Raw genomic sequence first — 25,391 nt, 5'->3', positions numbered from 1 at the left:
GCCCTCAAATCTGTATTAACTACACATTACTATTTTCAATCGCTAGGATTAGAACATATGAAAACCCTCCACAAAATGAAAACTTAATCTGCATGATAATATATCCCACCTTTGGACTTCTGAATGCCAGGGCTACAGAAATACAAGTGTAGGTTTCTTCCTTAGTTGCCTACATAGTTACTTTAAATTGTTGATTAATATATCTCAATACTATAATACTAGGCCTATTAAAATTTATGAAGAGTTTGGTGTATCCCAGTAGTACCAGCTACTTAGGAGGCAGAGATGAGAGTATTATAGTTCAAGGAAAGTCCAGGCAAAATATTAGTGAGACACCAACTCAACAAACTGGGTGTGGTGAGAGGGAGTGATATGATGATCCCCATCTAAGGCCAGCCTGAGCAAAAGCATGAAATGTTGTCTAAGAGATAAACAGAAGGAAAAAGGGTCAGGGGAAATGGATCAAATGGTAGATTGCCTGCTAAGCAAGTGCAAAGCCATGAGCATAAACCCCAGAACCATCAAGAAAAAAAGCAAAAATGTGAAGTGTAAATTTTTTTGTAAGAATGAGAAGTTGACATATCACCATGCTAGCTTCAAAGGCACACCTTGTTAACATAGTTTTTACCAAATAGTCAAATACATCTATTATAGAAATTATTCACTGATCCTAATACCTTATGAGCTGCTGTTTGTAACAAGCAGGGGTGTAGTACTGGAGATTGAAAAGTGAAGACAATGGGCAAAGTCACAGTCCTTCTGCTGCTGAAACATGTTATGTGTGGGAATCCCTTCCTGTTGTGGCTCTGGTCTCTCACTGTGATTCCCATGGAATGTGCCCAGTATGTAGAGAGAAAGAACTCGAGCTCTGGGTTCTGGAAGGTTTCTGGACACATTTGCCTGCTGTACACTGAACTTTCAAAACCAATCATATGTGTCTCCCCTATGGTTTCCTGGGATCCATGAGACAGAATTCATTGGTGGTGCTTGGTGGTAAATGCAGCACATGACCCAAGAAAAATAATCCAAGGGCATTCACTATTACTGGTTATAGAAAGCTTAAGTATATTTAATGTTGCCATGGTTACATATTCATTTCTAGGTTAGGATAGCTTAACTCTACAATTATCTGATATAGTATTATCCAGGCCAAGTTGGAAAATCTGAAAATGGTAACTCTATATCTTGCTAGAAAATGAAATCCATTTCAAGTGTGTACTTTCTAGAGGTCAACAATCAATTTATTTGGATCCCTACTCTATATTGCTATAGTTTCAGCATAGTACTCACTGACCATAAACCATACTGAACTGTCAGCAATAAACCATTAATGAACAGTAGCCAAGCACTCAGAAAACATAGGGAAGGACCAAGTTCAGCAGAGATTCTAAAATGTTTTTAAGAATCTTTTTGCACTCATTACCACATTATCATATGCTTTCAGAACTATTAAAAAGCACAAATATGGATTAATTAAACTCTTTCTCACTTGTAATATTTTGTTTTAAAATACTACAGAGACTTAGTTGTATCATTTAAAGCTTATCTACTTTTTGTATAATTCAACTGAATTTTCAGAATTCTGAGCTACATTTGGCTGCTACACTCAGGTCAAGAGTCATATTTAGAAGAAATGAATTGTTACAGGAGTTGTGTGCTTTGTAACTGCAACTGTTAGTGGTGGGTTAAACATAAAAGTTATTGATGACAGCCACCAAGTGGGTCAGCAATATTGGAGTCATTATACCCCACATGTCTAACATATCAGGTTTTGTAACAATCAGAGTAGCTTCCCTGAGTTTTGACTTTGTTATGCATTCTTCAATTTTCCAGATTTTCAATAGTGTATTTTGCCTATTCTTACTGAGTAATGATGATGATGGAAACCATCCATACAGTTTCTAAGTTATGCAGCTCTACTTGGATGATTCTAGAACTTTCCCTAACTCTAATATTTGTGCAACCAAAAAGACATATTCCCCCATTGATGTCCATGCTGACTCCAGAATTTAGTTCCTACTTTAGTCCTCTGCAGGACTTTATACTGCTTGTATTTCTAAAGATGTCTTCTGTGACAGACCCTTTTTGATTGATAAGGAAAAGTATATCCTTTGCAGAAGGAAAGAAAAGGAAAGTTCATGGCATTTCCTGTACATAAGCACAGAGAATGAACTTGACCCCTTCTTGAAAGCCCAGGTGAGGGAGTGAGAGATTATAGTGCTAAAGCTAAGAGCAATGAAGTTAATTTTAAATTTGTTTGGTGCCTTTAAATATATGCTCTGTCATCAATTCATTCTATGTTCATACCCTGAAAAACTTTAAACTCTGGATCAGGTTTTTCTTTTCAGTGAATGGATGCTTTTACCTCAAACTTTTGTTTGCAGGCTTCTGTTGAGTCTCCCTCTCCTACTCCACTATTCATTTTTCATTGTATCCTGATGTGGATGTCTTTCCCCAAAATGGAGATTGCTATACTCATTTCCCATTTCTTTATTCTCCTGTAAGTGACTACATCCCCATTCCCACTTCCTGTATTTCCAAGACTCTTTTCAAATCAGGCTCAAAATCCATCCCTTATATGAAAATTTCTTGATTACATTTCCTTCTCAACAGCCTTTTCTTTCCTTTTATTCTTGTCTTCTGCTTCTGGTGGTGAAAGTGTCAGAGGGAGGTAACCAAAGAGGATTTTCTGACTGGCCTTGAGCACAGTAAATAACTTTACAGAGATTTTCTTCATTCCAGTTGTGAATTTGGAATGACGGAGACCATATCTGACACACAGGATTTTGTGAAAGATGCAAGACATGGGGTATTCACTATCAAGTGCTTGACATAATATACTCATTCGAATCTGCTATAAAATTCTCTGCATCCAGTATACTGCTTTGTGGGATACTGGACATTCAATAAATGTCCACTGACAATTTAGGGCACTAATTTCAAATAATATAATCCAATCCCTATGGCTTTCATTTGATGCATTGTGTTAAGATTAAAGGATTGGTAGATGCCAAGCTGATGAATCTTTATGTTTAAACGACTGAAATCCAAAAAACAAAGTTAAAAATATCCTTGAAAGATATTTTCAACTAATACACAGGGAGAATGTGAATGTGAGTGGAGGGGGACTCAGATGTTCATATTCACGGATCCCATTGGATTTGTCCATCACGTATATGTGGGACTTGACTGAAACCAGCAAAATAGATGAGTATTTTCCTGTGGTGCTTGCCTTACATACTTCTGAAATGCCTCAGATTTTTATTCCATGAGTATTATTAACAAACTTCTAAGCCAAAGTTTAGATTTCTCTATTTGTGGGTGGAGTTCAGTGAGAACAATGGACACACTAGCCCACTTTTTTGCTCCTCAGGAGAGGTACAGAGAACAAAAATAAACCAACCAGAATTGGGGTCTGCTGATTGTCATTCTCACAAACAGCCATGAGAGAATTTCCAAAGAGCTTTCCTATCTTTGGGGATATGGTGGCCATGCAGGTATTAGAGCCTCCACTGAGATATCTAATTCATAAAAATTATATCCTTTTAACTTTCTTCTGCTCTAAATCTATCTAAGGAAGAAGATTATAGTATAGAGTGGTTTAAATAGCTTACCTCTGTTGACAATATTTCTATTTTATAGCATTTTTGTTGCAATGCATAGTAGAGAAACTGAATCATTTGTAGTATAAATAACCCACATTCTGAAACTGTTTAATTGCCTTGCATTGTTAATATATTCTTTCTATAAAACAGTAAGCTGATGGCTAAACTAAGTGGTTTGATCAAAATCAGTTAGGTTCTTCCCATAGGAATGCTTCTCAGACAGTGCTGAGTGTGGTATACAGAATTGCATCACCAGGCCATCTCCTGATTGAGCACGATGAGTATTCATATCCTAGGCCATGCATAAAACAGGTTCAAAGGATAGGAATTCAAAAAATGAGGGAAAAAATCCTTACATTTATTGCCTTGCTTGGAGTACATCGATCTGGTAGTGTGCTGGACAATGATGACTTTTGTTTTTTTCCCATCTGAAACTATTTAGGGCCTTCTAGGATCTGCCTGGATCTACTCTATGCACATCGACATCAGTTAAGATATTCTATTTTCTGTCAAATCCTAACTGGTGTGTGGCTCTCCTTTGAACATAGGTCAATTTCAAATCCAGTGGGTTGTTTTTTATTTCCGTTATCACTCTTGTATGCATGGGATAAATTCTGCTGACCTGTATTTGGAGGCAGTAGAAAGTATGTATGAATATGCAAGGCTCCATTTTTATTGAACTCATCATTCATTCTTTGAGGGATTCTTGCCTCCATTTGGAATCTCTCTAGGGAATTGTACACATGTCCCATAAACCTAATACTTTCAGGTTTTAGTATGAGTTTTCCATGTAAAATCTTTAGGTTATGAATAGATTGTTTCCCTAGGAGAGTAAATTTTTAAACATAATATGCAACAACAAGCAATGTTCTCTTCATATTTCTTTGATATCATCAGTTTACTTAGACAAGGCCCTACATTTATTAAAGAGTAAAGGATGGAGGAAAGGAATATTTGGGGGAAAAAGTCTTCATTTAATTCAAAGACAGATTGTAACACTCCTTGGATAAATATCCTTTTGGCAATGCCCCCTTTCTGCATGGCTTTAAACCACAACCAATTCAAGAGGTGAGAAAGAAGAGAGCAGAGACACCTTGCTAAACCCTCGGGAATGTTCCTCTATGTCAATATGTGCAAATGCTGAATTGCTACACATGTAAAGATGCATGTTGAATTGCTGTATACCATTCTGTTGTTCTGGTTTTATTATATACAACATTGCCCTAATTATACTATATGTTGCTTCAACGGGCAATTTGAGAATGTTCTGTCTCTTGATACAAAGCTATACATGCTGAAATTCTGTAAATAAGAACCAGATCAATGTAAACATTGAATCTCGTATTTTCAAAAACATATTTTTGGATTTAGCTGGCCCTTTTGTGATGCATCATATTTGATGTGAGAGTTGACATTGTCTATGTGACCAATGAAAACATGTGCTGAGGCTATTTAAATGTATATAAGCCCAACCCTCTTTAAGCATTCCTGGGATGATTTGGGTTAATGGTTTGGGTCATTAAAATTTTAAATTAGAAATTAAAAACTTAATAATAAAAGAATCTAGTGAAAATACTTCCCGAATAAACAATAAATTTCTGTCAGAGAGAACAGCAGTGAGAGAATATTGGAATGGCAGGGGAAAATGGAAAGAAGGAAGATTACAAAGTCCACAACTGTGAAAATTTCAGACTCTAGTATAGAGTTCAACCTGAAGCAGATGTTGAAAGTAAGCTTCCTATGAGTTAGAGTTACATCTGAATTCAAATAGAATCTCAATATCATTTTAAAGAATGGGTTCCATTCAATACCATAACTCTTTACTCAAGCCCCTCCATTCCAATATGCCTATGACATGTAGTCATTTTGGCATGTCCTGTTCTGGCCCAGGATCCTGGATGAAACTCTGGGAGAAAGAACATATGAGATCCCAGACTTTAAAAGATGCTACTCTGAGACACACAGATGTGCACATGCAGAACTAAGAATCAAAAGTGCTCTGGACACACAGAGAACAACTATCTCCCCAGAGAAATGAAAAAATAAATCCTCCTAGAAGGAGTTTGCTGTAAGCCTGATGCTGGATGGGTACTGGAATACTGCCTATGCTACACCCTCCTTCTGTATGGAGAATAGCTGTGTCATGACCTTCTTGTATGGAGGTGTGAAATTATTGGAGGCACTCAAAGTTGGGGATAGGAGTCATTGCTCCTGTTTCCTTTGGCTCAAAGCCCTGGCTTCATGATGAGTTGGTCTTGCATATAGGGAGCAACTGTGCTTCCCAGATGGGCTCTTGGAGGGTAGGTAAAGAAGGGGGACTTCCTTATTTCCAGTGAAAGGAACACAGTGTCTCCAATGTGGTTCATTCCATTTCCTTTGAGATTTTCAGATTCTGGAAAATGTTGACTACGTGATCAATTCTAATTCAGTATGACCGTGTGCACACACTGGTGTAAGCATGGCTCTGTGGAGCTTTGTGAACAAAAAAAAGCCATGTCCCTGAGCATCATGACCACTGACTGGGGAGCCCTGTAGGAAACAAGTGTACAAGCATAAGCATAGGAGTTTATAAAATAGAGAAATAAATTTAAATGCACTGCCTTGCTTGGAATGCATAGATGTGTTAGTGCATTATACAATGAGGACTTTTGCTAGGCTCCCATCTGAAGACTTAGATGGTCATCTAGCTTATGCCTGGTTCTCCTCTATGCACACTGGCATCTGTTGAGATGTTCTATTTTTATCTAATACTGGGTAATTGACAAGTAAAACTCTCTCTAAGATATGTCTCTTTTAAATCCATTATCACTCATGCAGGCATGGGGATAATATTGAAATCTATATTTTTAAAGACAAGTATGCTTATCTAGTTTTCCTGTTATATATGAAATCATTCATGCAGGTCATAACTCACATTTGTTCACAAATTGCTTTTATTCATAAACATCTAGAAAGTAATCAAAAATTTATATATCTTTCTCTTTATACATCTTATTAATAAATTGCACTTAGATCGGAAAACATGTACCCTGACAACCTTAATAGCATGACTAAAGAGTCCTGAAGTTTCTCCTGACTCTTAAAAGCCCTGGTAGTGGGTGTAGGTAACTGGAACCTGGAAGAAGTCAATGGGAAGAAGGCCTCTACCCCCATAGCTCTTCCAGACTTTTATGGGGAGATTGAACCTCAGCTGTCATGGAAGCAGAAGAACCCCAAGGTTCAGGTTGTCTAGTAGGTTGAGGAAGCTGTGTTCATGACATCTTTAGAGATTTTGCTACTGGTAGGATGTTTGCTTGCAAAATACTTGACATCACTATCTCGGTCCATCTGAAGTGTCATGATGGCTTGCTCCACAGCTTCTTGATGACAGCTGCCAGAGGCTAAGAAGCATTCTTTTTCATGGAGAATTTGTCTTAAAGTTTTTGCAAGTAGCACTCTAACATTTGGAATCTTGTCATTCACCAAGGTCAGCAAATGTGGCATCAGATACACAGCAAACTGGTCCATGGGGAGGCAGTCATCTTCAATGATAGTTTGGCAGATGAAGACAAAGGCTTGCCAACCAGACCACTTGGGGCATCTCCCAAAATTCTCCACCAGCTCGTTGAGGAAATCTACTCCAAAGGTCACAGGTGTCTCTCTGTGCAGCTTCATCACCATCTTGCTGACTAGCTTGTAGGAAACCAAACGAACAGAAGAAACTTTGTCTGCACAGAGATGCAGAGCGATGGGACACAAATACTCATAAACATCTCTGGGACTATACAATTGTAGAAGGAAAATCAGTTGCTTAGCCAGTTCAGCTCGAAAATGCCAATTTATTCTGTTATCTGTCACTAAAAATTCCTGAAGTTCATAAAGATATTCTCTTCTTTTGTCAATATGAAGAAGACACAGAAAGTCATACAAGTGTTTAAGAACACCAATCCTAACTTCATCAACATCTTTGAGAAATCCATTAAAAATTGGAACCAGATCTGCATCTGTCAACTCATCTCCAAGGATAATTGCAAGCATGTGGATCGAGAATGCCAAAGTTCTTCGAACTTTGTACTGTGTGTTTGATGCCAGAATCTTGTAAGTCTCTCTCAGACAGTGCCAATTCCTCCTTCCAAGTGTTAGGGCCACACCTGGCAGGCTGTAGGCACAATGCTTAACAATTTCAGTATCAATCATCTCTGCAAGAGAGGGATCTGTCATTGACAAGTACTGATCTAATAAAGCCTGGGGTACATCATCTTGCACTTTAGGCCTCCTCTCTTCCTCAGGGTTCAAGTCACTGATGGTGTTCACATCTGCATCACTGTGGACATAGTGAGCAGTGGTGTCTTTATTCTCATCAGCATCACTGATTAAAGGGACAGAATCATCTAGATTTACATTAGAATTTGGTAGCTCATGTATACCCACATCTTCTTGCAGCTCATGCCTCTCTTCCATACGAAAGGTCTCCTCATAAGCATCCAAACTGGAAGCATGCAGCACAGCTGACAGTTCTTCCACCTGTGCTTTGACATCTGTACCATCAATGTGGGGCTCTAGATTTTCTGTCAGTTTTTCCAGTTCATTCCTTGTAGTCATGTTGATGTTTAGAGAACCTGGCGTGGTGACTTCAGGTGCTTCTTCTGATCTCTCTGGGCTAAGACTCTTCCCAGAGTCCTGTTCAAATTCTTCAGCTAGATCAATTTCAAAACTAAGAGTCTTCCAGAAATTGAGTGAATTGGGTAACTTCTTACCTAAGAGAGTGTAATCTTGTGAACTGGTGCTAACCTTTGGTTGGAGTGCAGATTGGTAGTTATTAAGATTTCCATCCTTCTCATTGCTACTTGCCTCCTGATTAGATTCAGAGGACAAAGTACAGAGTAAAGAGCTATCCACTGGAATGTTTATTTCACTTGTACAGTTCTGGCAAATTTCAGCAGCACCATCTTCCAGTGCGTTTCCCAGTTTGAAACTGGAATTAGTGATGCTGAGATTCAAAGGAACAGCCTCTGGTCTGATCTGCCCAAACTTAGGGATGTCTTGATCTCCTATGCTATACTTATCTTCTGACACATCCTCTGAAGGATTGCTTTCTTCTTCAAAATATTGTCCTGACCTAGATCGATTTAAAAAAGTAGATATGAAAGGTCCCAGAGACTGAAAAGCTGCTTGGCAAACTCGATGTGAGGGATCACTGATCAAGTCCACAAATATTGCTGATAGCTTGTCCCATCGGATTTCTTGACTTGTTGCATATGAAACTGCCGTGAAGCATTCAGCACAAGCCTTGCGGACTCCCCATTCATTATCCAAACACAGCTGGAAAAACCTGGGCAGCAGCATTTCCTCAGTAGCTTGCTGGCCAACTACACTGCAAATGTCTCCAAAATTGCCAGCACAGACCTTTCGAATATGAAACATTCCATAATCACAGCACATCTCACAAAATCTGGGGAGGATAAAACATTTTGTAATATACTCCCCAACCATGGGAATCATCTTGCACATAATAGGCAGAACTTCCGCTTTCACAAATTCATCACTGTCTGGGGCAGTCAGCTCCATAAGCACAGGGCACACCTTGGTTTCCAAGTCAAATCTTTCAATCAACTCCTCCTCCAGCAAAGCCATCAAAGTTTCCTGACTTTTTCCCCACACTACATTATTCTGATCTGAGAGATATCTAATCAAAATAGGTAGTAAGTATTTAGAAAAAGCATTTGTTATGAAAGTCTGGTTGTCTTGACAAAACAATGCAATCTGAGGCACCTGTTCCATCAGCTCTGCTCTCACAATTGATTCTGGATCATCAGCTAATTGGGTAATTATTTCCCAAACTGTAATACAATGTCTTTTATTATCACTGACTTCCCTCAATGTGTTCAGCAAATTCTGGGCCACAATTTGTCTGTTAAGTACGTCCTCACTTGCAGCGTACTTTTCCAGTCTCCCCAGTGGTGTCAACGTTTCATCTTCTGAGACAAAGTCCAGGGCAGAGTGTGTAATAAGCACACCAGACTCTGAGTTGTAGTCATCCACACCAAGTTTGTCAGCATCTACACCTGGGAGAGAAGAAAGACAGGTCAGAGTGGGCAGCCAGAAGAGGGGATGACCCTCCAGTGCTCACCTGTATCAACACACTGACCTCTATTCTGAGGTTTAAAAAAACTCTGTATGAATGTGCAAGGCTGCATTTCTCTTAGACACATAATTTACCTATTTATTTTGTGACTGATTCTTGGTTCTGTTTGGAATCTGTCTAGGAAATCATACCAAAGTCTCATAACCCTAATGCTTTCAGTATTTCATCATGAAGTTTTCACATAAATCTTTAGGCCATGAAGATGCCTAAACATTGCCCTATGTTAGTAATTTTCTTGAAAGTTAATTTGTAATAACTGGCAATCAAATTTACATTTCCTTGGTATGATAAATTCTCTGAAGCAAGTCCCTGCCTTTCTTAAGGGGTGAATGGTGAAGGAAAGGAGTATTTGAAAAAAAATCTTCATTTATTACAAACATAATTTGTAATTTATACCATTCATTGAATAAATAGCCTTTAGACAATGCCTCCTCTCTACATGACTTTACACCACAAACAATTCATAAGGTGAGAAAAAAGAAACACCTTCTTAAATTCTGGAGGATGGATGTTCTTAACATGAGCAAATGTTGGATTACTGTGCATGTAAATATGCATGTTGAATTGTATTCTGTCTTATTGTTCTGATTTTATTATGTGTAAAATTGCCCAAATTATTCTGTATTTTGCTTCAGTGGGAAAATTGAGAATGCTCTGTCCCTTGATACAAAGCTATTATGTGTTGCAATTCAGTGAGGAAAATTATTCAGTACCATTGAGTCTGGTACTTTCCAAATTATATTTTGAGACTCAGCTGGGTCTTTTGTGATGAATCTTTTTTGATATGAGAATTCATGTTCTCTATGTGACCAATGAAAGTGTAGGTTCTTGCCTTGAAATAGATAGGTGTATGTTCTTGTATTAAAAAATATGAGGTGATGAAACAAACTCAATTTATAGAAAGTCAGTCTTTGTTGAACTGTCCTGTCTTGAAAGTGCAAGGGTCCATTTTTCTTAGAGACTTCATTTGCCTTTTCATGTGTGAGGGATTCTTGCTTCCGTTTGGGATCTTTCTGGGAAATGATACACATGTCCCATAAACCTAATACTTTCAGGCTTTTATCTTGAGTTTTTTCACTTAAATCTTTAGATCATGAACAGAATTTGCTTCTGTAGGACAGTAAACTTTTAAACATAATATGTAACAACAAGCTCTTTTCCCCAGAATTGTAATTGATGGACTGTTATTCTCATAAATACCTGTGGGAGAAGTTCTGACATGTAGTCCTGTCCTTGCAGGTGGTGGGGCTTCCCAAAAAATATTGTGGCAGGATCTAGAATGCCGATGAGATATACAATTCATGAAAAGGCATCTTCTTTTATCTGTGGTTGGCTCTGAAGTAGAGGAAGAAGGGAGATTATTGCATTTAATGTCATTCCTTTCACCTTGTTCCCACCATTTTCCTTTTTTAGTGTGCTAGGTGCAGTGCATAGTAGAGGAACTGAGCCATTTGTACTGTAACTGTATGACTTTCTGAAATTGGTTCATTGCCTTGTAGTGTTAATATATTCTTCTTTATCAAAACCAGTTAACTGATGGTTAGACCTAGTGGCCTGATCAGACTCAGTTTAGTTCTTTCCATGTGAATGTATCCTAGACAGATTTGTCTCTGGTCTATGGTATGGTATAATCAGACCATTAACACCTAGTTGGACAAGATTCTGGAGGGTAAATATGATCCCTGAATTGACATGCCATATCCCATTTTGAAAGATAAAACTATTTGGTATCCAACTGCAGTTGTCTTATAATGTGCTACTTTCAAAGCAAAACTCCTTCTGTTTACTTCCCAAACATGCAACCATGGTCAAGTCTATCCCATCAAGGGAATAGCCTTAATGAAACAGCCTGCCTGAGTCAATCCTCAGTCAGCCTCTGGTCACTTCACCAGGTAGTCTGTGTTCAAAACTGAGTCCAAAGTTTCTACTCCTGAGCTATGAATGTTTTCCCAATCATGGCACATTCATAGTTTATTAAATAAATAGCATGTACCAAACATTTAGAAAGATGACAGATGAGCCAAGATTTGCAAGAATATTGACATTTGACCACAAATCTTTAAATAACTGCTCACTTGGCTTTTCTATAAACACAGGGGCAATGCTTGTGGGGCTGGAACAGAGATTCCAGTGATGCCACTGTGGGTTTCTGACTCTGCCACTTACTTGGAATATTTAATAAAATCTCCTTTAGATTTAATTCCTTGATTTAACCTGCAGGTATGATACCATCTATACCTCATTGGACTAGTGCACTCCTCAGAACAAGGCATGATTCATAGCGCTCTTGATGAGGTTTACTTTATCCCTCACTCAGATAGTTTAAGGCAGCCTAGGAAACAGTCATCTCCCCACAAAACAAGCTCTACTTCTCTTCATTTCAGTTATCAGCCTCTAACTGAATCAAAATTAACTCTCTATCTGTTGTACACACTCCCACCAATTCAAACTGTAGATAAGAAGAAAGCACACACATTCTTCAATCCTGGAGGATATTCCTGGATGACAATATGTACAAATTTGATGACTATGAATGTAAATACACAAGTTAAATTATGGTATTCAACTTGATTTCTCTGATTTTATCATTTCAAAAATTACCCAAATATATTCTATTACCTAGTCTTAATTTGAAAAATGATAGTAATAATGCCCCGTCCCTTGATATAAAGCTGTATGTGCAAGCTATTCTATGAGAAAAGACTGAAAGCAAAGTGAACACCGAGTCCAATATATTCTCAAAAATATTTTCAAATTTAGTCAGACCTTTTATGATGTATGTTATTTGATGGGAAATATCATATTATGAATGAATGTTTATGTGGGTGCCATGAAAATTTAGGGTGATAAAGCAACCTGTTTTAAAGTGTCCCAGAATGAATTAGGGTATGAGAAAATGTAAGCTGTGAGCTTACAGAATAACAATGGCAACAGTAAAATAAGAAGAAACTCTTTTCCAGCCAAAATATATCCCAAATTAATAACATATTTGTATCAGAGAAAGAAATATCAGTGGGAGAACATTGTAACATTAGAGGAAAAAACTGGTAAGAAGGATGAATAAAAAGTCCCTGAATTGATAAAGTTCTCTACAATTCTATCTGTAGAGTGCAAACTTGCCATGGAGTAGAGTTCTAGAGTAAAAGGCACTCCAGATAAAGGAGAGAGTCCATGTAAAACCATAATACTTTGCTCAAGACCATCAGTTCCAAGTGTGTCTAAGTCATGCAGTCATGACTACTCTCATCCCAGATAATGGCACATGGGGTGGGTAAGATATGAGACTCCAGAACTCAAAGACCATCCTGTATTGAGACACACAAATGTCTCATTAAAGTCTAAAGTGCTCTGGGAAAACAGATAAGAGAGCAATTATCTCTGAGGAGGAATGAAAAAATCCTCCTAGACAAGACTTGGGTCTTAACTTCAGTCTTTATAGGCGTTCTAAGCCTGATTCTGAGTGAGTACTCAGTTCCTGCATATATCATCTTCTGCCATAGGGAGAATACTTATGTGTCATGGATTTTCTTGGTCAGAAATGGAGGTGTGAGCTAAGAGATGGCACTTGAAAGATGGGAAGGAGGTACTCACTGTTCCCCTACTTGCCTTTGGGTGGGTGCTTTGGCTGAAGAAAAAAATATCCTTCCAGATCTGGGGACATCTGCTCCTGGAAGGAATCCTGGAGGGTCTGAGAGGTTAACATTCTTGGTCCTTGCGGCATAGACACCTTATATCTGAGATGGTTCATTTTAATAGTGTACGGATACTCATGTCCTATGTGGAGAAAATTAAAATATTGATTCAAACTGATGGTGATGGTTGTGATCAAATTTACCTTTTGCTGAGCTCATGAACAGTGATATGAGCATCGTTCTCTTGGGGCCTATGGAGTGAAGAAGGCTATGTTTCCTGCATGAATTATGCACACTCACTGAGGAGACCATTCAAAACCAGGAGCCAAAGCACAGGAGTTTAATAAAGATATTTTTAAAAACTCAAATATTTTGCCTTGCTTGGAATGCATAGATTCACCACTGCATTGTTTAATGGTGACTTTTGCTATGTTCCCATCTAAGACTATTTAAGGCCTTCTAGTTTCTGCATTGACATCACACAGGTTTTGATATCTTAGGCATTTTGCTTGACTCCTCTAACCTTGTAGTCATCATTTTACACATCTGTCATTCCGATTGCAGAGACTTATAAAGATGTAAGAAAATACATTGATGGATATTAGCTACTAATATTCTTTAATAATCAAACTATACATGCCAATAATTGCTAAGATTAACATTTTGCTATACATGATGTCAGTTTTATCTAAGGATATTTTATTTCCCTCATCAGTTCTCAAGTCAAGGCTACTCCTGAGTAGTGGACTGGTTTTCCTCATCTTTCTCTCCCACTGCTGTATTTCTGGTGTTTCCTCACAGAAAGGGAGTAGAAAGAAGACTGCAGGGTATTAGAAATCAGAAACAATGTGCAAAACACTGCAAGGAGGGAAGCCATACCCAGAGTCATCAGGAGCTGCATGGCTAGTGACTTGTTTTGCTCTTTCATCCTTTGAATTACTTCTTTTACAAAGAATTCTCAAAGGTATTGTAATGAGAATTGAATTTCAGTATCTAGGAACAGCATATAAGCTCCCATTCATTAATTTCTCATTTTTTACTGATGTTACTTGGTGAACTCTCGCTTTTCCTTTCCATCTGGCAGATACAAGTCGAAGCTGCATTCAGAACAAGAAATATGGCAACTTCTGATTTTTAGAATAAAAGAAATCCTCTGGCATCAGTGTAATAAAGCCAAGGCATCAGGATGACCAACAGTTGACTCACACTTGAGAACTGAGGTTACATCAAAACTACAGACTCAGAAAAGCTGATAGTGGGAGTTCTTCAGAGCCAACCATATGTGAAGGTTTTTCCATCCTTAAAATTATCAGTGAGACAATGTTACTTATCAAATTAATATATTATATTAAGGTAAATATGTTTTCAATACATCGATCTCCAACTTATTTCATGGTCCTAATTTTATAGTAATGTCTACATTGTTAAAAAGAAAAAAATGCTTTATGATTTTCACCAGAAATCATCTCCTTTTCACTACAGCATACACAATTTGTCTGGCCCTTTCTATGCTGGAATGGCTTTGTTTCTTCAACCACACTTGATGGCCTATGAATTTTGTTTCCAGCTAATTTGTTCTAATGACTATTTTACAGATGAGTAGACTATCAGTAAATATGAAAAGACCTGCTAGAAAATGCAACCTAATAAATGACAAATTCAGGATGCTCAGTCAGGGAAGCCTTTGGGAACCTGATTATCTCCTTTTCCATTTATGCTGAGAAAAGTCCTGACCATAGAGCTTGTGTCAGTTAAATATTTGCATGTGGATTTACAATCCTGGCTGAATTTTAGAAGGTCCTTACAAAATAGAGGCTCCATAGTCTGTAGAAAAAAGGACAGTGGATTTTTACTGAAAAGGAACAATAGGGATAAGGAATTTGCAATTTAATTTAAATTTCTTAGCCAAAATAGTTCTGTTCTTGTTTTTTAAGAAAACATTCTTTGTGTGAAAAATCAGAAGAAAGCTTCATATTTTTCTGTTCAACTATACCAGAAATTTTTGAGTAAGGAGATGTTTCCAGGTACCATTATAGAGTAAGTGCTAGGTAATTATTTCTTAAATGTACAAGAGGTATTTAAGTGTCAGAGAACAATCAATACTTTGAGACTAAGAGGTACAACTTTGAACCCAATCAATCATATTTTAGATTTTTCTTGACATTTACCAATGAGTGTGAATGGGGCTTCTTCCTTTCCAGAAATGAAGGACAGCAGGTACTCCTTCTCACAGCCCTGGGAGACAAAACAACTAAGGATCACAAAAAATCATTGACAATAGATTCTTAAAGAACACAGTTCCTCAACAATTATGTGTTTCTAAAAAGGAAAGGAATTTGTTTCAGTATAATTGCAATTGTATGCATGTGGTGGCCACAATTTCAACAGTACTGATTTTAGTAATTTCTGTGTACTTTCAAGCCTCCAGTTGATTGCTCCAGATTCTTGCCTCATGGCTTCTGAAGGACCATGGATCTACTCTCCACAATGCAACCAAGCCATCATTTTCTGAGTTACCCAGGGAATAAGAAATCAAGCTCATGCTCCTTCAATAAGGATGGAAAGTCTAATCCCCAGTGTCCTTCTTTCTGATATCGCCACTGTTTGAGGAGAATGTTGGGTTTTGCCTCCACATGTCCCTCTACAGACAAACTTGTTGCTCAGAGAGCCAAACACATGCCATGACTACACCTGAGCAAAGTAAAACTTAGAAGTCATTGCAAGCTAACCAACTCTGGGCAAAAGAGACAGATGCTCAAGAGACCTTCAGAAGATGTCAGAGGGAAGTTGCCATTAACTTTTAGTCAGAGCAGCCCTATCCTGGGGGGAAAAGCTTTATAGGAACTCTACCTGGGAAATGGGCCAGCAGAACTATTGGCCAACAATATTGAAATTCTACTTAAAAAAACCTAGGTTACATACATTCCGTTGAATTATTTTGGAGTACTAAAGGAGGAGTTAAAGCATAAACATGTTGCAAGTGGAGATATTGGTGAAAAGTACACATATGTGCATGCTAAATCAGCTCAGTAGTGCGTGGCAAATAGGAAGTAAGACCTCATAAAACATATTTTCTTATAAGACAGGCGTTGGATATTTGTTGTTGAAGTCACTTACATCAGGTACACATACATAACCAAATAGCCTCTATTCTTATATTAAAATAGAAATTCTTTCATTTGTAGTGAGCTGTTAAGCAAAGGAAATTCACAAATATTAACTAAATGAATTGTATTTTAATTGACTCTCTCCATTCTGTCCCTAAAACTACTCATTCTCTTCCAAGATTTAATTTTATGCAGATTACATCCTACAGATAGAAATTAGTGCAGAGGTGTCTGCTTTACTAAGAAGTTATAAATTTGGCTCTTTTTCAATGTATTAATAAATTCTACTCCTATAAAAATGGTTTATTTATTATTCCAAATTCTGGCTACCCTGAGTTTCTAAGGGACTTGATTATACCACCCAGTCAAATTTATATACAAATCTTAGAGATTGTGTCACAATATCAAGGAATTTTCACAATGAGAATTTTATATAAGCAACCATGTTAGCCCATGCTTTTTTCACTTCCTATTGGTCCACAAGTCATTTAATTTAATAAAACTGAGTTGTATCTTCCTCCTCCTTTTTTCCAGCCTTATCCTCAAATATGTGCACCTTTTCTATCAAAAATGCTTAGTTGCACATTCCAGCACCATCAAAACATAAAGCAATAGACACCTAAAAGCGGAACAGGATGAGAGTGGTGCACACACAAATGCCCCCAAGTCCATGGTTTCATCCAAACTTGTTTCTCTCTTTATCAGTTATTTAAAGGTATCAGCTATCTAATTCTTGGGACCAATATCCAGTGAACCTGGCTCCTAGCCACATGTTCTTTATGTAAAAATGTATAATAAAGCGTGGACTGTAGGTTTCATCACATTCAGATTGTGTCTTCTGGTGAGAATCTGAGTAAACAGGTATGGGAAAGGAGAAAACGGAAAAGATGATACAAAAAGAACACTCTAATGAAGGAGAACTTTCTATTACAAATCTCATACAAGTTTTATTGTATATGCTTATAATCTATAAAATCAAAATGCTTGTTATTAGTTTTCTACAGTTATAGCCCAATTCATTAAGCTATGACTTTCAATTGGCATGAAAGTTAAAATGAGACTGCAAGAACAGTCCTCATATATAGACTAATCTTATTTCATAGCTGCCTTCAGTTCCCAAAAGTGAGGTTGGGGCAACATTTGACATTGATATCTATAATAATCAAATATCATATGATGATATTTATTTATATGTATACATAAAAACAAATTTATGAATCTCAAAAATCTAAGTTTCTTTCAATTTAAAAATTATTTGTAAGTAACTTACACTTATTCCTAGCATTGAAAGTGTTTTCTTGATAATACCATTCACTGTATCAGTACTTGATGCAGTGACAGCAACAGGCTATGAAAAATAAATGAGAAAAATGCTATAAATTAAAAATTCCAAAGCACGTGATTACATAGTTATGGTCAAATTATTATCCATATTCAACACAAAGCTTGCTTTCAAGTGATGACTTCATAAAGCACATGCAGAACACAAACACTTAATAAATATTTTTCAGTCCCTTATATAACAGAAAGTCACTAGAAAGCATTTCAGTATAACACATTTCTTTTCAAATAAAGGATTTGAAATATAACATCTTTGTTAAGGAAGAGAAAATTTCAGTATTCAAAGAGGGCATGGGGACTGGTCTTGAGCACTGTGAGGTTACTTCCATAATCACGGGCCAATAGTTTCAAAAGGGGGAGCTGAATCCTTTTCCTTGTGTTCCCAATTTGTGTTTTGATGTTATGGCATTATTCCTTTGCAAGTTATGTATTCAGTTCCACTAAAATCCAAAAAAAAAACCTGTCTATTAAGGACATTTTCAAAAAACCACAATGGAGAGAGCAGTTTCTTTGCAGAGTTTGTTAGATTTTCATTTTTGGTATTTATTAAAATAATCTAAAAATCAAAAATGAAATCTTTCATATTTTCCTCCATTCCCATCTGCCACTGAATTAAATCATTTCTCCTACATATTACATTCAGATATACTCTATAAAAATAGAAAGACAATTTCTAGAAAATCTGAAAATAATTAAAGGAATTCTGAGTTGATACCATTGAACCATCTGAATTTCAAAACACATTATCATAAAATAAGAAAAATACTCTGCATGTAGAGTTTGTAACATATAAATCCACAGTGAGTTTTGTATCATCTGATAAGCATGATACATGGACATGGCATGATAAGCCATGTCCATGGCTGGACATGGTGTCACACTCTCGAAAGCCAGCATTCCAAAGCCTAAGGCGAAAGGATTGTGAGTTTGAGGACAGTCTGAGCTACATACCAAAAGGCTGGTTAAAAAGACAAACAGCATAGGTTGGCACCCATAGGCTTTTAAATGGTACTAAAATGAATTTATGGAAACTCTTTTGTAATTCATTGTGTTTTATTTTATTATGGACTAATTGGCTGACAAGAAAGTTGGCTCTGAAAGTGCTCTCACATTTTTTTTTTTTTTGCCCAGCCAAGCCTTGAACCACAATGCTTCCAATTTCTGGCTTATAAATATCTATGAATACAGGCTATCCACCAAGTCTGGCCAGGATTCATTGGACATTTATAAACAAATAGTGTTAAATTAAATTCATTCTTACAGCCTAAGAATTGTGAAATTTTTTTCTGAGAACCCAAAAGTATGGCTTAGAGCAACAAAACTGTGAGAAGTCAGTTTTTTATGCTATAATAGCTAGAGAGTACAATTGAGCTTTAGCTTCAAATTTAGTTAGAAGTAAAGATTCTGCACTTTTTAATATGTCAGGAAAGTCTCCCTTATAATTTTAAAATTCCATCATTAAATGTTTTACGGAGAAAAAAATCTCTTTATAATGCTAATCATTTTCTAATTTATATGGTTTGCAAAACAGTGTGTGTTCATGAAAGCTGGAACAGGGTAAGTAAAAATAATAATCCAATAATATTTGTATTTATTCTAGATTGTGTTCTTGTAGACAAAATGGGTAAATTTGTCTAGTCAAAGCTCTTTTTAAAAAAAAAAAAAGAATTTAAGTGATTTTTTTTTTTTTTTTTGATGCTGAGGTTTGAACTCAGGGTTTCACATTTGCTAGACCGGCACTCCGCCACATGAATCAGGTCTCCAGACCTTTTTGCTCTGGTTATCTCAGAGATAGGTTCTCAATGTCTGTCCAGGACCAAGTGAACTGTAATCCTCCCATTTTATGCCTCTGCTATTGTTGAGATGACAGGCATGTGTTACCATGCTGATCTTTTCTTCTGTTGAAATAGGCCTTCAAAAACTTTTTCTTTCCCCTAGACTAGCCTGGAACCACAATCCTCCTGATCACAGCTGCCCACCTAGCTGGGAAAACCAGCACATGTCACCATGTTCAGTTATTACTTGAAATATGGTCTTATTAACATTTTGCCTGCAATGGCCTCAAATTGCAGTCCTCCTGATCTCAGTCTACCAAGTAGCTAAGATTACAGACATGTGCCACCAGCACCCAACAACAAATAAAGTTTTAAAAATATTTATTAAAACATTTGCGAATATGGAAATGTGGCTTTTTCCCATTTGGATGGGCTGCCATGCACAAGATGATTTAGATCTTCATATTATGAGATAAAAACCAGTGCACTCAAAATGTTTATTGTTTCGTAAATTGGACCTAAGTATAGTTGACTTTTTAAAATGTCAAGAAGTTTTCCATGACAAATTCTAAATGTAACCACTTGTCACCACTGGAATCAAGCAGGCAGAGACAAACCTGTGCTTCCTTACATGAGAACTATCCACAATTCATTTGGTGCATTAAAAAGGTCAGAACAATCTTTTGGCTTTCTACTGGTACTATCCTTTTCCTCTTTCAATACTATCTTGTGCAATTTAGAACCACTGTACAGAACTAAGGAACATAAAAATACCTAGAATAGTTTACTCATCATTGTGAACATCCTGGCTACTGTAGAATAATTTTAGAAATTAAATGCTATGTACTATTGAAGGTACAGGATTTTTCTCAATAATATTAAAAAAGATGAGGTAGATATATCCTGATCCCTTCAAAGTTTCATCCTTCTTAGCTGGCTCTATTGAATCTTGATGTTTTTAAGAATGAAAGACCTATCAAAACTGCATATGAAATAATTGTTATATGCAATGACTTACTCTAGAGGATCCTGTCCTGGAAAAGGGAATACTATTAGGATGAACAAAAAAAATTGGAAGAGGAATAGTTGATAAAATTTTATATTGGCTGGGGAACTATGTTAGTCATAAAGCATTTGTCTAGCATGCATGAGGCCCTGAACTCAAACACCAGCACTGTACAAACACACATACACATATTATATCAAATCTATATCACATATCATATATAAAAACAATATTGAATTTGCTGAAGTTGCAGAATGGGAGTTACAAACAAGAAAATCCTCGTTCTAATGAAATACATAAGTATTTAAGGATAGAGAGCCATGGTGTATGTAACTGACCTTCAAAAATAAGTGTAACTAAATGCTTTCCTAAGGAAAGATTCCATGTGATACTTGATAAATTCTCTCTCTCTCTCTCTCTCTCTCTCTCTCTCTCTCTCTGTCTGTCTCTCTCTCTCTCCCTCCCTCCCTCCCTCCCTCTCTGTCATTATGTCTAAGTCAGGAACTTGAAATTTTCTTTTTGGTCTGAAAAAAACTTACAGAGTGCTGGATGTCTTTGATGAAAATCTGGAGCTCAACACTCTTCTGGTGGTCCTTCTCTTTTATTAGACTGATGTTTCTAATGATTCGATACAAATAGTAATATGAATTAGCTAGTTGCTTATTTTCTAATCAACATATGTTGTTAAAATTATTCATCTTTATTATATTATTTTTAAAAGCATATGAAGAAATTCAGCCAGATCAATTATGTGTTTGAAAATAAGCAAAAATATTTCAGGAAAATGAGATGTACCCCAGTAGATAACAGTTTTCCCTGTGATGTGACATTTGAAAAGAAAATCCAGTCCTTAAGCATTCTTTCCTGGATGCAATGACCTAACACCTTCCTGGATCCAAAGGTAGGAAGCTGCACTATCTTTGAATTTTCTCAGTAGGATAACTAACATATGTTTGTGGGAATTTAGTGTATGTTTCAAGAATAACATTGGCTCCAATATATAGGTTAAAGAGAATAAAAGGGTAACAGTTGTAAACAAAACTTCCTCAAATATCAAAAAAAGCATACATCCAACTTGAGAACACTTTCTATAGTAGCAGCCAGGGTAGAGGCAAGTAAGAATTTATTTGAGGCTAGTCTAGTAATTTCTGTGAAGAAAAAGTGGAACAGTTTGGGGGTACTGGCTTTGAGGGACATTCCTTCTTTTATTACAAATTTAAAAATTCAGATATGTACACTAGCAAAATACCTTTCAAGGAATGAGTGCCATTTTTCTTTTTGTTCTGAAGAGCTACAATTTAAAAAGTGAGAAAAAGTAAACAATATAACATATTTATGCTAAGATTTTAAGATCATCATTTCACATAAAAATATTAGCAACCCATTGTTACTGCTGTGTGTACAGGTGAGAGTAGGATCCTGCTGATAAATGGATTAAGGGACTCTGCTCTTTACAGGTGATCTTCCAGTTATGGGAAGTGGATGTTATGGTGGAAGAGATGTTGGTTTGGGATTTAAACACTGGATTGCACTGTGCCCTGGAAGTTATATGGCCACAGCCACATCACATAACTGCTCTAAGCTTCAGTTTCCGCCACTGATAAAGAGGGTAATTAAACCTCAGGAGCTTGAAGTACTATTCAAACATAAAAAATACTTTTGTTCAGATTCAATCATACTTAAGAAATTTGTCCTTTTGATGGACTACCCTTGCATCAGAAACAATAATAACTTTTTACAGGACAAAAGTCCACAATGTTTTATTTCTTTATACAAATTTCTTCTTAGAAAACATGTTTCATTAGTGTGATCCACTGACCAATATCAATTCACCTGTAGCTAAGTTGCTGAAGATTAGTATCTCCTTTTCTATTTTGCAGCTGTATTAAATGTTTAAAATATTTTAATAAGAATTCATATATGGATTGATCACATTTTAGCTATTTTTAAAAACTAACATGAAATTGAACATGAATGACTTTTAGTAAACTCACATTATTTTGTATCTGTCATATTATCTTATTCCCCAAAGCAAGTCCTGTACCTACTAATTACTCTCCCCATTTTCCCTTGCCCTTTTCCGACACCACATTTCTTTATCTCCTCATTAATTAAACATTTATTTGGTTTATTTTGGGCTATTTTGACCAATGCTACTGTGAACATTTGTGTACAAATTTGTGTGTGGAGGTTTGTTTGAATTTTTCATGGGTCTACATTGAAAAGTGAATTGCTGTATAATTTGGCAGCCCTATCTCAAAATTAATATGGAAGCATCAGACTTTTTATGCCAGGACTGTCACATTTTGTATTTCTATCAGCAGCAGCTCTTTCACTTTGCAGCTGTCTGCTACTGGGACCTGTTTCATTAGGAGTGTGGAGCACCCACACAGCCCCTAACTTGCCTATGTGCATGGGGACCACTTCTAATTATGCCAATTTGAAGCAACCTAACAATAGCAAACAGAAAAGGCATCAGCTGCTGGGCATTTTTGTAGCATTATAATTAAGTGTAAATCTAATTTTCACATTTCATCCCCTCAAAAAATGTTTTTTTGGAAACTCTCTCAATCTATTCATATATGCCCAATTTAAATTCCTTCCTCAAACCTGCAACATGGAAGAAATATTAAGCAATAAGAACCAATAACCTCTAGAGAAATTAGCCATGGAACACAAGACATGAAGAGATTGATACAAAAATGGTCTTCATCCCAATAAGCTTTGGGAAGTTTTGTTTGAGTCAAAACCTGCATCATTTAATTTAGTAAAATTACAAAAACTATTTTTGGTGGTAGTGAGGTTTGAACTCAGGGCTTCATGCTTGCTAGGCAGGCGCTCTACCACTTGAGCCACTCCACCAGCTCCTAAATTTATAAACATTTTAGCATTTTAGCTAGTTGTCTCAATCTTCGGATGGTTCATGATGCTTTGGCAGACAGGGGTGAGGTCAGTAAAGATGTTGAGTGCCTGAGATGAACCATCCATGTGTAAAATATGTATGAAACTTGGTGTGTAGTTGTTCAGAGCATCAGACCTATGTTGTGCAATCTCTGTGAATTACAGAGTATGAGCTGAAGATGGCTAGGTAGACAGCCAAATTATCATTTTCATGTCACATATGATGTATATTGTCTATTGACAACAAATATGATAATCTGTCACACAGTCAGAAAGGAATCCCAGTATTTGATGGCATGATTATTTTTATTTGTGTCATTAAATATTATTTCTTTGAGGAACTAATTTGAGAAGACAAAATGAATTTTTCACACTTAGTTGGACTATTCAGTAATCCCTGTTGAGGAAAGATCTACTTTCTTCACAGATAATACCTGATCATTATAGAGAGAGGATATTAGAAAAGAGGCCTAGTCCCTTGATCCCTAGTTTCCTTTCACAGTCTCCAATCACCCACCCACCCATACAGGTTCTGGAGACCTATTGAAAAAGGTTAGATCAAAAAGAATTAACCTAGAAGGTAACACCCATGCACAGGAAATCAATGTGAGTCAATGCCCTGTATAGCTATCCTTATCTCAACCAGCAAAAACCCTTGTCCCTTCCTGTTATTGCTTATACTCTCTCTACAACAAAATTAGAGATAAGGGCAAAATAGTTTCTGCTGGGTATTGAGGGGGGGAGCGGGAGGGGGTGGAGCCAAGATGCCCCAGCACTGACGAATGGATTAAGAAAATGTGGTATCTATACACAATGGAATTTTATGCAGCCATGAAGAAGAACGAAATGTTATCATTCGCTGGTAAATGGATGGAATTGGAGAACATCATTCTGAGTGAGGTTAGCCTGGCTCAAAAGACCAAAAATCGTATGTTCTCCCTCATATGTGGACATTAGATCAAGGGCAAACACAACAAGGGGATTGGACTATGAGCACATGATAAAAGCGAGAGCACACAAGGGAGGGGTGAGGATAGGTAAGACACCTAAAAAACTAGCTAGCATTTGTTGCCCTTAATGCAGAGAAACTAAAGCAGATACCTTAAAGCAACTGAGGCCAATAGGAAAAGGGGACCAGGAACTAGAGAAAAGGTTAGATTAAAAAGAATTAACCTAGAAGGTAACACCCATGCACAGGAAATCAATGTGAGTCAATGCCCTGTATAGCTATCCTTATCTCAACCAGCAAAACCCCTTGTTCCTTCCTATTATTGCTTATACTCTCTCTACAACAAAATTAGAGATAAGGGCAAAATAGTTTCTGCTGGGTATTGAGGGGGGGAGCGGGAGGGGGTGGAGTGTGTGGTAAGGGAGGGGGTGGGGGCAGGGGGGAGAAATAAACCAAGCCTTGTATGCACATATGAATAATAAAAGAAAAAAAAAATAAAGTATAACCATCAAACTGAAAAAAAAAAAAAAAAGAAATAAGGGCAAAATAGTTTCTCCTGGGTATTGAGGGGGGGAGCGGGAGGGGGTGGAGTGGGTGGTAAGGGAGGGGGTGGGGGCAGGGGGGAGAAATAAACCAAGCCTTGTATGCACATATGAATAATAAAAGAAAAAAAAAATAAAGTATAACCATCAAACTGAAAAAAAAAAAAAAAAAGAAATAAGGGCAAAATAGTTTCTCCTGGGTATTGAGGGGGGGAGCGGGAGGGGGTGGAGTGGGTGGTAAGGGAGGGGGTGGGGGCAGGGGGGAGAAATGAACCAAGCCTTGTATGCACATATGAATAATAAAAGAAAAAGGGAAAAAATAAATAAATAAATAAATAAATAAAAAAGAAAAACTGCCGGTGAAAACCTGTTTGACTATTGATTCCCTTGCATATATTGACAAGCACAA

At 36.9% G+C, this 25,391-nt stretch overlaps 2 protein-coding genes across 2 annotated transcripts; both read right to left on the bottom strand.

Moving 5' to 3' along the window:
• Positions 1-6,646: 6,646 nt before the first annotated feature.
• On the bottom strand, positions 6,647-11,257 carry LOC141415681 (serine/threonine-protein phosphatase 4 regulatory subunit 1-like). The gene is made up of 2 exons (XM_074052653.1): positions 10,930-11,257; positions 6,647-9,649 (listed from the first exon to the last, which is right to left on the bottom strand). Exons 1-2 carry the CDS (start codon positions 11,030-11,032, stop codon positions 6,834-6,836), a joined length of 2,919 nt encoding a protein of 972 aa, XP_073908754.1. The 5' UTR covers positions 11,033-11,257; the 3' UTR covers positions 6,647-6,833.
• Positions 11,258-13,327: 2,070 nt separating this feature from the next.
• On the bottom strand, positions 13,328-21,199 carry LOC109679856 (rho GTPase-activating protein 20-like). Its single transcript, XM_074052190.1, has 4 exons — positions 21,130-21,199; positions 17,739-17,816; positions 15,530-15,596; positions 13,328-13,503 (listed from the first exon to the last, which is right to left on the bottom strand). Exons 2-4 carry the CDS (start codon positions 17,751-17,753, stop codon positions 13,328-13,330), a joined length of 258 nt encoding a protein of 85 aa, XP_073908291.1. The 5' UTR covers positions 17,754-17,816; positions 21,130-21,199.
• Between the last annotated feature and the right edge of the window lie 4,192 nt (positions 21,200-25,391).

This window comes from Castor canadensis, chromosome 13, assembly GCF_047511655.1.
Source record: "Castor canadensis chromosome 13, mCasCan1.hap1v2, whole genome shotgun sequence".
NCBI classification, from domain to species: Eukaryota; Metazoa; Chordata; class Mammalia; order Rodentia; family Castoridae; genus Castor; species Castor canadensis.
This window is presented reverse-complemented; position numbering and strand designations above follow the sequence as displayed.